Source organism: Barbus barbus, assembly GCF_936440315.1.
Source record: "Barbus barbus genome assembly, chromosome: 50".
NCBI lineage: Eukaryota > Metazoa > Chordata > Actinopteri > Cypriniformes > Cyprinidae > Barbus > Barbus barbus.
Genome location: NC_136728.1, coordinates 503,557 through 517,707, shown reverse-complemented (window position 1 = coordinate 517,707; position 14,151 = coordinate 503,557). Strand labels below are relative to the sequence as shown.

The following is a 14,151-nucleotide window of genomic DNA, read 5'->3' as shown; positions in this document are numbered from 1 at the left end:
ACGTTTTTCTGTCAAAAGTGAGCGAAGAGCACCAGCGGGTTAAAGCTGTTTGATGCAGATCTGATTCGGTGTTGTGCTAGCTGGAGATCGGTGACTCACTGAAGGACTGAGATCCCAAAGGATCTGCGGATCTCCTTACAGGCCTTCTAGAAATCTGGGAATGCCCTGAACTGTACTGAACTTTCTTTATCTTGTCTAGTGTTTCAAACATGCTCAGCAGAATAGATGCCAGCACACAGACTCAACTACAAATGCAGTAATACCAATTATTTGGAGAAACGCTGTCAAGGCCTGTGTGTGCTTTAGCCAGGCTAGCTGAGGTCTGAGGACCGCTGGACTGTCACTAGCCTCACACGATTGAATAGAAGGAAACGGCGGTCAGTGACTCTTCCTTCCCCTGAAAGAGAATTTCCTCCTGAGCGCTCAGACTCTCATTCCAGCTCAGAGAGACTCACAAAGCAGAAACATGGGAACGCTGTTTCTCATCTTATTAACCCTGGAGCGCTTTTCTGCTTTGAGTGAGTATTAATATTATCGTTATTCACTGGCTTGGCTGTCTTTTGTTGAATTGTTGGTTAGGGACGATTCAAGCAAAAAACCTGAGTTACATGAACTGAGCTATAGCAGGTTAGCTGAACTGATCAAATGTGTATTCATAACCATTTAGAGGACCTTTTATTAATAGCATTATTACTAATAACAGGATTAAATTCATTGTTGTTATGAATATTACGAATATTGGCAGTGCCATTCATATTTTGTATTTTGAATATTTTCATATTCATTATGAAGTGTTCATTACTGATAGCACTATATATTGGTTGTTAATAATGATGAATATTACAAAGATAAATGGTTATTTTAAACTTTAACTTTCAGCACAAAGAAGCTTTCTTTTAACAGTGATTCTAAAACAGGTTTCACTGATTAATACGAAGAGCTAACACTAATTGTCATTTGCAACAAATCGTAAAAAGGAATGTGAGTTTTTTGCTGTGTTGTGTTTCTCTTTGTAAATGTCAGAGAGGTGACAAAGCTATTTTGCATCAAGACGAGACCATGTGCCTGACTGAAGACTTTCTGACAATGCTTCAGATGCTGTAAAACTGATTTGATTGATTTCCACTCGTTCATCTTTCATTTCTAATGTGTAAATATGCTGAAAAATCCAGAAACAATGAGTTCCAGCTCTCTCCGCCCCTACATCAGGAAATGACGTGTGAAATGATCATGAAAAGATTCTCTCACCTCATAAAGGGGCCAAAAGTCTCGGTTACACTTTATTCTAAGATGTCCTTGTTACAGTGTAATTATACATTAAGTACTGAGTAATATTATTTAACTGCATGTATTTACTATATGATTAGGTTTAGGATTAGGGGTTGTTTTAGGGTTACTTGGATTTAATTATGCATCATTTATTGTTACTATAATAGTAAGTACATTTAAACCAAAAATTATTCAGACACCAAATTTTTATTTTTATTTTATTTTATTTACTAGTGGGCACAGGACACTATAGTTGATTTATGTAAGTGAGGAGAGCAAAATAAAGTAAACTGTGACATATTATACCAAAAAAAATCATACAGTGGACTACTGGATCAAAAATGATTCAGACACTTTGAGCTGAGCATATTTTGCTGAAGTGTTTTTCTTTATTACTAATGTGATGATTTTTCCACTGAACAAAATGTAGCACTGCTTGGTGATTGGTTGAGCTAAATTGATATTATCTAACTGTGTTCTTAAATTTAACATCTGACAGCTATTCAACCCAATTCATTACATACCTTTCTATCAAAGTTATCTGACATTATCAAGATCAGTTTGTTCTGACACAGTTTAACTCTGAGTTCTTGTCTTATTTTATTTCCATTTTCTAAACTATAGCCAATAAACTGTGATATAATGTGAGAAATGTTGACGGCGTCTGAATAAGTTTTGGTTTGACTGTATATGTAACGTGTGACAAGGACACCTTACTACCAAACTATCTGCGCAAGTCCATAAGAAACCGTGACAATCCTACACAGTGTTCTTCTTCAGAGATATCGACTGTAATCTATATGCTATTATCAGATGACTAACACTAAACAAACGTTTCTTTCTGCTAGGTGGGTTTCTGGTGGCACACACTAATAAAGGCTTGTGTCTGAGCACACACAGGAGTGTGGTGGTCCTGAGGAGGTGTAATGAGACGAGCCCGACTCAGCAGTGGGTCTGGACCAGCTCCAGGAGACTCAATCATACGCTCATGTCCAGATGTCTGTGGGCCGATCAGAGCAGCGGCGTCCCGCACCATGCTCGCCTGGTCAAGCTCAGCGACTGCCACACTGCCCCGGCCTGGAGCTGCTACGACCACCCAGGGAGCTTCGGACTGGCAGAGACGCCCCTGTTCCTGAAGAAACAGGGCGAGCGGGTCGTTGTCCGCTTTGAGCAGAAGTATTCAAACTGGTCTATGATGACGGTGGACTCTGAGGGGAGACGGGTGTCCACGTCTCTCTGTCCTGCCACAGGTCAGCTGACTATCTCGCATCACAGAAACACTCACTCATATATCTGCTTACACGTGTCTTCACAATTAACATTTGAGATGATTCGATTGCTACTGGCATGCTACAGTAGAATACAATACAGTAAAGTACTGTAATATTAGACTACTATATGTATGTACCCTACCCTACTGTGGGTTATCTGCCATGATTAAAAAAATATGTCAAGTTTCTCTGATAAATGTAGTCTGATAGGCCAAAATATCAGTGTACAAAAAAAAAAAAAAACATGTTAAAATGTTATGTAGTCATTTCAAATTACTAGACTTAGTTACAGTAAGCAGTGTTGGGAAGGTTACTTTGGAAATGTAATAGGTTACAGATTACAAGTTGCCCTATTTAAAAACTAAGAAGTAGTGTAACTATTTTAATTACTTTATTAAAGTAATGTAACTGATTACGTCTGATTAATTTTCTAAATTTCTAACAAATGTTTTCAACTGTTAATCATTTTCAAACATGTAAAGCAGACAGGGTTATCCTTACATTAGTGCTTTACACTGATTACTGTCAGACTTTCAGAATCCTTCATCACTCTAATTAAGATTATAATCATTTAATTTTAAAGAACAGCCACCACAAAATCAGACTTTAGCACCTCTTTTTACTTTCAGATCATTCTGAGGTTATATACAGATTTAGAATCAAAACAAGATATAGTTTAATAGCTATGATGCTAAATCAAAACAATTCAAGTTTATTTGTATAGCGCTTTTCACGATACAAATCGTTGCAAAGCAACTTTACAGGAAATTAAGTTTCTACAATATATTTAGTAGTATCTTATCAGTGGTGACTATGTCAAGTTGATGTCCATATGGCAGAAATGTATGGTAAAATCAGTTAATGATGTAATCAAACAGATGATGAACACTATTAACAGCAATTATTATATGCTGCAACCAAACTTATAGCAACATTTGGTGGTTCTGTATGTTGTTTCAGGGTTGGCATCATCTGAGGTCTTCTGAGGGGTTGGCATCATCTCTTCTCAGGTGTTCTGGAGCCAGACTGATGCTTCAGTAATTCCTAGTTACCTCAGGATGCCGATCCTGTGGCAGAAACAGAGAAATAAATAGAGACATAATTAGCCTTGCTGCTGTTCCAACCAAGCAAAAATGATTTGTTCAACCCAAGCTAAAGAATATTAATGTGCATTTGATCAGATATAACTGTAGTATAAGATTATAAAATGCATTATGTGAATGTGAATGCTTGGCTAAAGAGATGTGTCTTTAATCTAGATTTAAGATTAGATAATTTAGAAGTTTCATCTGGTTTTGGTTTTGAGATATATAGTTGAGTATCATCAGCATAACAATGAAAACTAATCCCGTATTTTCTAATAATATTATCAAGGGCCAACATGTATATTGAAAATTGCAAAGGACTTAGGAGAGATCCTTGTGGCACTCCGTACTTTACTGGTGATAACTGAGATGACTCCCTTTTTAAATAAAAAACGTTATGACAGGAAACACTGGCATCTAACAATGCCTTGGAAAAACAGTTAATCTTAAAAAAAATAAAGCATAAACATAAACAAAAATAGAAAATAAAACAGTTATTGAATAAGCATGGGTCCTATTCTGTGTATGATGAAAGAAATCAATCAGATCTGTATGTTTGTGAAAATATTAAGATGTAACCCCCTGTGTAATCGTTAACATTTTCATAAGTAACTGCAATTTAATTACACATTTTTTTTTATCAGTAAATGTAACATTACAGTTACATTTATTGGTAACACTTTATTTTAAGGTGACCTTGTTACACGTTACTTACTAATATAATAACAATTAATTATGCATAATTACATGCAAGTAACCCTAAACCTAACCATAAAGTAAATACGTGTAGTTAATTAATACGACTCAGTACTTAAATGTATAATTACACTGTAACAAAGACACCTTAAAATAAAGTGTAACCCATTTTTTTTTGTAATTAAATTACATATTTCTGCTACATGTAACTAGTTACTCCCCAACACTGACAGTAAGTAACATTGTGATGTCAGAATGAGTTACAAAACTCTGGTCTTAACTACACATTATCATTAAGTGATCAAGCTGAATCGATTGAGCACAGGTGCATTATGGGCTTTAAGTGGTTCATGACTGAATAATCCTTGAGGTTATTAACAATACCCTAAAGAATATACAAGTATTATAATTAATGTATTTATGCTGTTCAGGGTGGTTGTTCATATTATTAAACCACGTCTGGTTTTCAACATGTTCATTGGAAAAAAAAAGTGCCTCTCCCTGCATTTTTGCAAAACTCCAAAACCGTTCCTGTATGTACAATTCATGGCAGTGCAGCTGAAATGAAAACACCAACAACACTGTTGGAGCTGCTTTTAGCATCACTTACTGGATATTTCACTTTGAAAGTGGTGTGAAATGTGAAAGAAGCAATGTAATATTATTTTGTAGGAACGTTTGCACCATTAAAAATAACCATCTATAAAAATGTACAACAGTTTATTTTTGAAATGCACCTGCAGTGAAAACACATTTTGCTGCGTAAAGCTAACATCAGTCTTTTTTCAACAGGCCCATCCACAGTTTCAACAATGAGCTCCACAGGGGAAATTACCACTCTGACTGTGCCCGTCATTACTCAAAGCAGAGCGGTGACCCACCACAGTAACACAATCAGAAGCAGAACCAAACGCACCGCTACCACTGGTCTAGCTGATCCGACGTCATTCACTGCCAAAACAGACTTTCAGGAGAACGAGACTCAAATGCTCGAGACAGAATCACACTACGAGACGCCTGATGCTACAGAGGTGTCCTCCACTGCTCTGATGGTCCCCAGAACTCCTCGTGCACCTCAGAACTTCACCCAGACTAGAGTTGACGTGACAGAGATGGCCTCAGATGTTATGGAGCAGGCCCACAACCCTCTGACTTCTCAGACAGAGTTAACTATCGCCACGACAGACGCTGAGCCTTCATGTTCTTCTGACTTTCATACAGGACCGTCTGAAGCTCACAGCACTGATGCAGATCCTACACTGACCGAGAGCTCAACCAGTAGTTTCCCAGTGTCAAACACAGATGGGGCATGGACTAATGCCACGACCAAAAGCTCAACCACGACAAAGATCATCAAAGATGTTCAGACGATGTTGCCATTTAAAACAAGAACGACCCGAGCCATTACTCAAGATCTTCCCAGTACAGATACTAGAGCTACTCCCAATACAGCCACCAGTTCTGCTAAAACTAGGACGAGTGCAACAACCAGCCCTGCAGCCCTGTACACATCTACAGCCGCCCCGGATACAGACACCTTCACATCAACGACATACACAACTACTGTGGCTCCAGCTACAACTGTAGAAACCACCAGCACCATCCCCAGCGCAATCCACACCACCAGCACCATCCCCAGCACCATCCACACCACCAGCACCAGCACCATCCCCACCACCAGCACTGCTGCTCTGAGCACTGGAACCTCACCTCCACCATCTACTGCCACTCCCACCATGGCTTCCACAGTAAAGGTCAGCAACCATATTCTCACTGATTCAAGTTTTGCTATGGTATTTCTGCTTACAGTCTTGTTCGATGCTGTCAAGAATCTGAATCTTGAAGAATTCATGCAAATACAACAGCTACTAGTGTGTTCACTAGATGACAAGTCAGTGGAGATATTGCAAGGTTTCAGCTAGTTTTGGAATTTGGAAAATGCACAATCAAAGGACAAGATACAAAGGTTCTGATATCTACTTTGCTGCCAAAAACTGCTAATCTTATCTGATTGGCTGGTTACTACCTGTCAGGTCACAGACTAGAGACACGGAGGAATGTGGTTAACAGGGTTTATTGTCAGACTTGCAAGGAAGTGAGAGAAGGACGTGAGTGATATCAGGAGGTGAGTATCTCAGTGGGAGGGTCGGGCTCAGGAGGCTTGTGGGGATCCAAGGACCGGTGGAGAACAGGAGCGGTGGAGAACTTCGACGGTGGAGCAGCGGGAACTCTGGAGGTGAGTAAACAACAGGTTAAGCGTGAGAGAGTTAGGCTCGGTTCGGGTTAGTGAATGGTAGACCGGATGAGGAAGGACTGCTGGCAGAGTGCAGATATAGCGGTGCTGATTGGCCGTGGCAGGTGACTGTGATCTCGTTAGCGTGGGTGCTGATGACTGGGGTGACTGTGATTCGCTGACATTACCCCCCCCCCCCCCCCCCCTCCAGGGGCGGCTCCTGACGCCCTACCACAGCGACGAGGGCGGCCCCGGCCTCTGGGTGCGGGACGACTGGAGTGGTTTCTATGAAAGTCCTCCAGGAGCAAGGGGTCCAGAATGTCGTCCCTGGCCACCCAGGATCTCTCCTCTGGTCCATATCCCTCCCAGTCGACCAGGTATTCGAGCCGGGCGCCCCGTCGCCGTGAGTCCAGGATGGTGCGGACTCGGTAGACCTCGGCCCCGTCTAGCATCTCCGGAGGAGGAGGGGGTGCATCCGGTGCTGTGCGTCCTGTGGCAGAGGGGAAGATGGGTTTAAGGAGGGAAACGTGGAAGGTGGGGTGCATGCGATACCTTGGGGGGAGCTGGAGCTGGTAAGTGACAGTGTTGACCTGCCTCTGTACTCAGAAGGGACCAATGAAGAGGGGACTCAGCTTCTTGCAGGGCAGGCGGAGGTCTCGGGTGGAGAGCCAGACCCGGTCACCTGGCTGGAATCGGAGGGGTTCAGAGTGTCGGGTGTCTGCAAAGCGCTTATGCCTCCGCACTGCTCGCCGGAGGTGGATGTGAGCTGAGTCCCATACCCTCTCGCTCTCTCGGAACCAATGATCCACAGCTGGAACCACCGATGGTTCCTCCGTCCAGGGGAAGAGTGGGGGTTGGAAACCGAGTATGCACTGGAACGGTGTGAGCCCTGTGGTGGATTGGCGTAGGGAGTTCTGGGCATACTCGGCCCACGGGAGGAACCGGCTCCAGCTGTGCTGGTCGGAAGAGCAGTATGACCGGAGGTAGCGTCCGAGCTCCTGGATCCTGCGTTCAGCCTGGCCGTTGGTGGTACCCCGAGGACAAGCTGACGGTGACTCCTAAGAGGCGAAAGAAGGCCTTCCAGACCCGAGAGATGAGGCCATAGTTGCGGAACACATGGTGGAAGAGGCCGAGTGCTGTGGGGAGGTCCTTGAGGGGAATCAACTTGCAGGCCTTAGAAAAGCGATCCACCACGACTAGCACACAGGTATTCCCTTCATACTCTGGGAGGTCGGTGACAAAGTCGACGCCTATGTGGGACCAGGGCTTTCGGGGAATGGGTAGGGGAACCAGCTTGCCTGCGGGAAGATGGCAAGGAGACTGAGACATGGCGAGAGGGTTCGCTGGCTGCCTGGGTGTCCAGAGCCTGGTACTTCGTGGGCTGAGCCCAGAAGGGGTAGGCGTTGAGATCGCGGGACGTAGATCTTCCCTTCTGGGCCTCCCTGCAGAGCTGGGTCGGTGAGGGTGGCGTCGCGGATGTTCTTGGTGACTTCCCATTGAATGGGGCTGACTATGAGGGCTGGAGGGAGAATGGGTTCTGGGTCGGAGGGAATGTCGGGGACATGGAGACGGGAGAGTGCATCGGCTTTGAGGTTCCGGGTTCCGGGGCAGTAAGTGATGGAGAAGGAGAAGCGGGTGAAGAACAACGCCCAGCGGGCTTGACGGGGGTTGATTTGTTTGGCATCTAGGAGACACTGGAGGTTCTTATGGTCGGTGATCACAGTGAAGGGTAATGGGGCTCCCTCCAGCCAGTGACGCCACTCCTCCAAAGCCAACTTGATGGCTAGCAACTCACGGTTCCCAATGTCGTAGTTCTGCTCCGCAGGGGTCAACTTCCAGGAGAAGAAAGCGCAAGGATGGAGGTGGGGAGGCTCACCATGGAATTGGGACAGCACGGCCCCTACGCCAGTGGTAGAGGCGTCCACCTCGACCACGAAGGGGACCTGGGGATCTGGATGTCGGAGGATGGGGGCCGTGCTGAAAGCTTCCTTGAGCCAGTGGAAGGCTTCCCGGGCTTCGGGGCTCCAGGACAGAGACTTGGGCTTGCCACGTAGCATGGTGGTAAGGGGCGCCGACACCCAGCTGTACAGATGGATAAACCGTCGGTAAAAGTTGGCAAATCCAAGGAATCGCTGGAGTTCCTTTGCAGAAGATGGGAGAGGCCAGTCCAGGATGTCCTGTACCTTCCCTTGGTCCATCTTGATACCTTCTGGGCCGATGATGTATCCGAGGAACTGCACTGTGGAGCGATGGAACTCGCACTTCTCCAACTTCAGGTATAGGTGGTGTTTCCTGAGCCGCTGAAGGACCTGCTTCACGTGGTGGCGATGTTCGGCCAAGTTCCGGGAGTATATCAGGATGTCATCTATATACACGATCACGAACCGATGCATGAACTCCCGGAACACCTCGTTCATGAAGCTCTGGAAGACGGACGGTGAGTTGGATAGGCCATACGGCATGACCCGGTATTCGTAGTGGCCAGCAGGGGTGATAAATGCCATCTTCCACTCATCGCCCGCCTTGATCCTCACGAGGTTGTAAGCGCTCCGCAAGTCCAGTTTGGAGAAGATACGGGCTCCACAGAGTTCCTCGAGGGCGGCAGGGACCAGGGGAAGTGGGTAGGGCAACTTCACCGTTTGTGCGTTCAGGGCCCGGTAGTCAAATACATGGCCTCAAGCCTCCGTCCTTTTTGCCGACGAAGAAGAAGCTTGAGGTGGCGGGGGATGTAGATGGGCAGATGAAATCCTTGATGTACTCCTCCATTGCCTTGCGCTCCGGGATGGACAGAGGATAGTTTCTACGCTTGGGTAGCTTGGCCCCAGGCAGCAGGTCGATGGCGCAGTCCCATGGCCGATGCGGTGGAAGGCGCGTGGCCGCCTGCTTACTAAATACATCCTGGAACGCCCGGTAGTCGGATGGGATTGTGCACTTCACTGAGGGCTCAGGGCTCTCCACAAGGGTGGAACTGACCTGAACGACCGCAGGGTCTTGGGGTGGTTTGAGGACTGGGGTCAGGCAGTTCCGGTGGCAGTGCTCGCTCCAGCGAGTGATCTCGCACGGATCCCATCTGACCTCGGGGGAGTGCTGTTGGATCCAGGGGCGTCCCAGGATGATGTCCACCGTGGGTCCCTCCAGTACCAGAAAAGAGATGGACTCCTCGTGTAGACACCCAATACGGAGTTTCAGCGGGGGGGCTCGGAACTTGACTCTACCACGCCCCAGCGGCTTTCCCTGGATGGTTTCGACTCGGAGCTCCCGGGGTTGCCGCCTTCGCGGGAGGTTTAGATGGTTTAAGAGGGCTTGGGAGATGAAGTTCCCCGAGGAGCCCGAGTCGACCAAGGCAGAGACTGCAACAGAGGAATCAGGGGTGAGAAGTAACACTGGCAGGAGGGATAAGGAAGAAATGTCTGGTTCTAGTTGAAGGGTACTCACCGCTGGGCGTGGAGGTCTTACGGGGCACTCCCTGATAAAGTGCCCCGGGGCTGAGCAGTACAGGCACAGTTGGGCCGCGATGCGGCGCGCACGCTCCGTGCGTGATTGTCGAGCAGCATCCACGAGCATGGGTTCTGGTACCGGGGGACCGGAGGCGGGTGAGGCGAGCTGGGGCGCGGCTTCATCCACTGTACAGGCGGCAAGGCGTTGCGAGATGCGGGAGGCCCGTTGCATGAAGGGTTCCAGGCCCACATTGTCGTCATATATAGCCATTTAGGCGCGCAGACGAGGATTCAGCCCCGCACGGTAAGTGCTGAGCAGCGCCGCCTCATTCCAGCCGCTAGTGGCCGCAAGGGTGCAGAATTCCAGCGTGTAGTCATCCACAGAGGCTTCACCTTGACGCAGCCTTAGCAACCGGTCTTGCACGGAGATCCTCCCCATTGCGACTCCGAAGACCTCCTTGAAATGACTTGTAAAGGCATCGAATGAATTTACAATGACACTCTGGGCGTCCCAAATCGACTTGGCCCAAAGCAACGCCTTACCGGACAGCAGGGAGATGAGGAAAGCCACTTTCGACCTCTCCGTTGGAAACTTCAGGGGCTGCATCTCGATGTATAGAGAGACCTGGAGAAGAAAGCCGCCACACCCGGCAGGAGAGAGGCATGGAGGGTGTTAACCAATTCCTCTAGCGGCCGAGGATCCATGACACGCCGCTGTTGTTGGTCCGGTCTTCTGTCAGGTCACAGACTAAGACACGGAGGAATGTGGTTAGCAGGGTTTATTGTCAGACTTGCAAGGAAGTGAGAGTAGGACGTGAGTGATATCAGGAGGTGAGTATCTCAGTGGGAGGGTCGGGCTCCAAGGACCGGTGGAGAACAGGAGCGGTGGTGAACTTCGACGGTGGAGCTCTGGAGGTGGAGCTCTGGAGGTGAGTAAACAACAGGTTACGCGTGAGAGAGTCATGCTAGGTTCGGGTTAGTGAACAGTAGACCGGATGAGGAAGGAGTGCTGTCAGAGTGCAGATATAGTGTTGCTGATTGGCCGTGGCAGGTGCGGTGAATTAGAAGGCAGGTGACTGTGATCTCGTTAGCGTGGGTGCTGATGACTGGGGTGACTGTGATTCGCTGACATTACCAGTGCTGGGTAAAAAATAAAATAAAATAAAAAGTGCTAGTACTTGGATAATTTTAAATTTTTTAAATGGTTAGAATCAGATTACAGTTAATTTTTCTGGATTACATGATTACAAATTATTCACACAATGGCAGTAAATTGTTTATAATTTATTCATTTTAAATTTAAATTCATTTTAAGTTTCAATTTTACCTTTAAGAAAAATCTACATTTGTTTGTGATATTGAATACAGTGACAGTGTACCATGTAAATGTCATGTAAATTAATTTGTAAGCATGCATCTGAATTTGGGGACAAAAGCACCTCTCGGTCATGAAAGTTACTGAACACTGATGATGTATAGCTGGAATAATAGTTCAAACCTGGAAGACTTTGTCCATGTTTTCAAGTTTATTCATGTTTGTTCATGTGAAGCAGGGATTTCCAAACTTTTTGTCAGTCAAACCCCTGAGATTTCAATATATAAAATAATTTAACAACACATTTGCATGTTCTCTGATGTCGGTTAATGGTCAAATTTTATTCTTTTCTTTTTATTGCCTATAACAATAATCCCATTTCAATCTATAAACAAGTTAGATCAAAAGTCATCTAAAAGTAATCCAAAAGTGAGTAATCTAATTGCATTACAGACTACAATTTTTATCCTGTAATTTGTAATTAGTAACAGACTACAGTTTGAAAGTAATCAACTCAGCACATAATTACAGTAGAAACCCTTGAGATGTTCTTGTACCTGTAAGAAACAGCAGGACAATCAGTGCTGCCGTTCACATCACGTCAGTGTTCCTCTCAACATGGTTACATTTATGCATTTGGTAGACGCTTTAATTCCTAGTGACTTACATTGCATACATGATTTATTCTTTATCAGTTCATGCATTCCCTGGGAATGGAAGCCATGAGCTTGGCATTACTCTCACCATGCTGCACGGTTTGAGTAAGATTCAGAGATCACAGTGGACACCTGACTTTAGCTGCTCAGTCTCAATTTAGAAATTAGGCCATTAAATACTGGGGGTTTGGGATATGTTTGCCATACATCATTAGACTGTCCAGTGTGTTTATGTGCACAGCAGATTTAGTTGATTTTTATAGTGCTGGTCAATATCTGTTCCTCTTTAACTTCCCGTTGTGTATTTCTTGTTTGTAGCTTGTAACGACGGAGGCTGTCAGGTGTCTGGTGAACATGACTGCAGCGAGTATTCAGATGGATTATTGTGTGTTGAATTTCACAACACCTGGAAAATCCTGCAGCTTCGTCATGACTGATGCTTCTCACTTCACAAGATGTTCTGAAGACATGAAGCATCCCAGCCATCACACATGCCTGATGATGGATTTGACTCCTGGTGCTACCTATTTGTTTGGAATCATTTCTGAGACAGATGCTGCACGCTTGAACATTACAGTTCAAACCAGTAAGTCCTCTTACATTCATAGCGTTAGTTTTCTGAATCTGAACCCGTGGACAATAGTGTCATGAACCAGAGGAGGGTCCTCGTGTTCTCTGTTTAAAGTGCTTTAAAGCTGATTTTCACAATAGCATGCAGTGATTTATGGTTGTTTTTTTACTGTTCATTGATATGGTGGAACACATTGTTCTGACAGATTTGATAAAGCACCTGCATCCACACAGATTGCAGAGGATGTGTCTGTGAACGGCTGTAGACATGCCGTATATTAGTGTTTTTCACTGAAGTCTTGGCAGTGTGTTCATAAGAGCCGTCGCTGACCCTTTCCTCACTCAAGGGCATCTTTGGCCTGCAAATACAAAATAATACAAATGACTTATGGACTCATTCAGCAGATATTATTACCTTTAAACTTTTTGTTCATGTTAAGTGTTAGGTTCTCAAAGTGAGGTCTGTGACCCATAGCCATAGGGTTTGAGGAAGAAATTTAGGGCGCTATGATTTCTGTGATGCACAAAACGCGCTCAGAATCGTGGAATCCAAAGGAATTTACTGTATGTCACGAAATTTGGACTGGAACACATGAACTTCATCTCCAGAGCTGCTCTGAGTCACTTCATTAGCATTTAACCATTTCATTTGACATAATCTTATTATACACACACAAAAACACAATGCTCTTCACAACAACCTGTCAAAATAAGAGTTTGGTTTAACTTGAAAATGTGACAGAATTTAATTGTTAATATTTATGTCTTCATTTGATAACCACCATTTTAATAATTAATTTGTATTAAATTATAAATCCAGAAAAAATACAACAGACAACACAGAATTTCTGAAGAAACTAAAACAATTAATATGCCCATATATTGTAAAACAAATGAATGCAGTAACAATACAATGAGTTTTTACAGTTTTATAAATTCAGTTCATGCTTGTAAATTAAAATTTAATTAAACTATTACAATGAAATCCAGAAAAATACAAATTTGAGAACAATGAAACATTTTAAGGATATTTGAAAAAGAAAAAAAAACAGATTTCATATGATCCCCAAAAAATGTATTTTAAAACATTTAATAAATTGCTGTTAATTTGTATATGTCCAAAAAAACATTTAATGGAGAAAAAAGTATTAATCCAGAAAAAAAGAAGAAGAAGAAGAAAAAAATCCAGAAAACTGGGCACAAAGGGTAGTAAGTATATCACTGTTGAAATTATGAGAGGGTCCTTGGAAAATGTTCTCCCCTCTAAGGGTTTCCTGGACCTGAAAAGTTTGAGAAGGGGTTAAGTTACTCAAAAAAGTAATCAGTTCCTAATTGCTAATGTTTGCTAGATTATAACTCCTCTGAAAAGTCTCAGTTTCAATACTCAATACTCTAAAACATACAGAAACAAGAATACAAATCAAGTTGTTCTCACAATTCTTAGCGAATAAATGGTGGTCTATTATAGTATAAGTAAATTAATAACAGGTCCATTCTCAACATTTATAGCTTTTTCAATACAATTTCAGAATTCTTCATGTAGGCATTTCTTATAGTTGTCTTACAATGACGAGGATCATTTTCTGTCCATTCCTCCGAGCAGAATAACTTTAACTGTG

The 14,151-nt window shown here is 44.1% G+C and overlaps 1 protein-coding gene across 2 annotated transcripts in view; it reads left to right on the top strand.

The window, feature by feature from the left end:
- Positions 1-426: 426 nt before the first annotated feature.
- The window catches only part of LOC306868334 (receptor-type tyrosine-protein phosphatase beta-like), a 37,394-nt gene continuing 23,669 nt past the window's right edge, over positions 427-14,151 (top strand). For both annotated transcript variants that reach the window (XR_013784094.1, XM_079414438.1), the window contains exons 1-4: positions 427-518; positions 2,118-2,519; positions 5,114-6,075; positions 12,281-12,548. Coding sequence is in view for 1 of the 2 variants with exons in the window: in XM_079414438.1 (XP_079270564.1) it covers positions 467-518; positions 2,118-2,519; positions 5,114-6,075; positions 12,281-12,548 (1,684 nt within the window). In the remaining variant the exon portion in view is untranslated. The remainder of the gene's footprint in view (positions 519-2,117; positions 2,520-5,113; positions 6,076-12,280; positions 12,549-14,151) is intronic.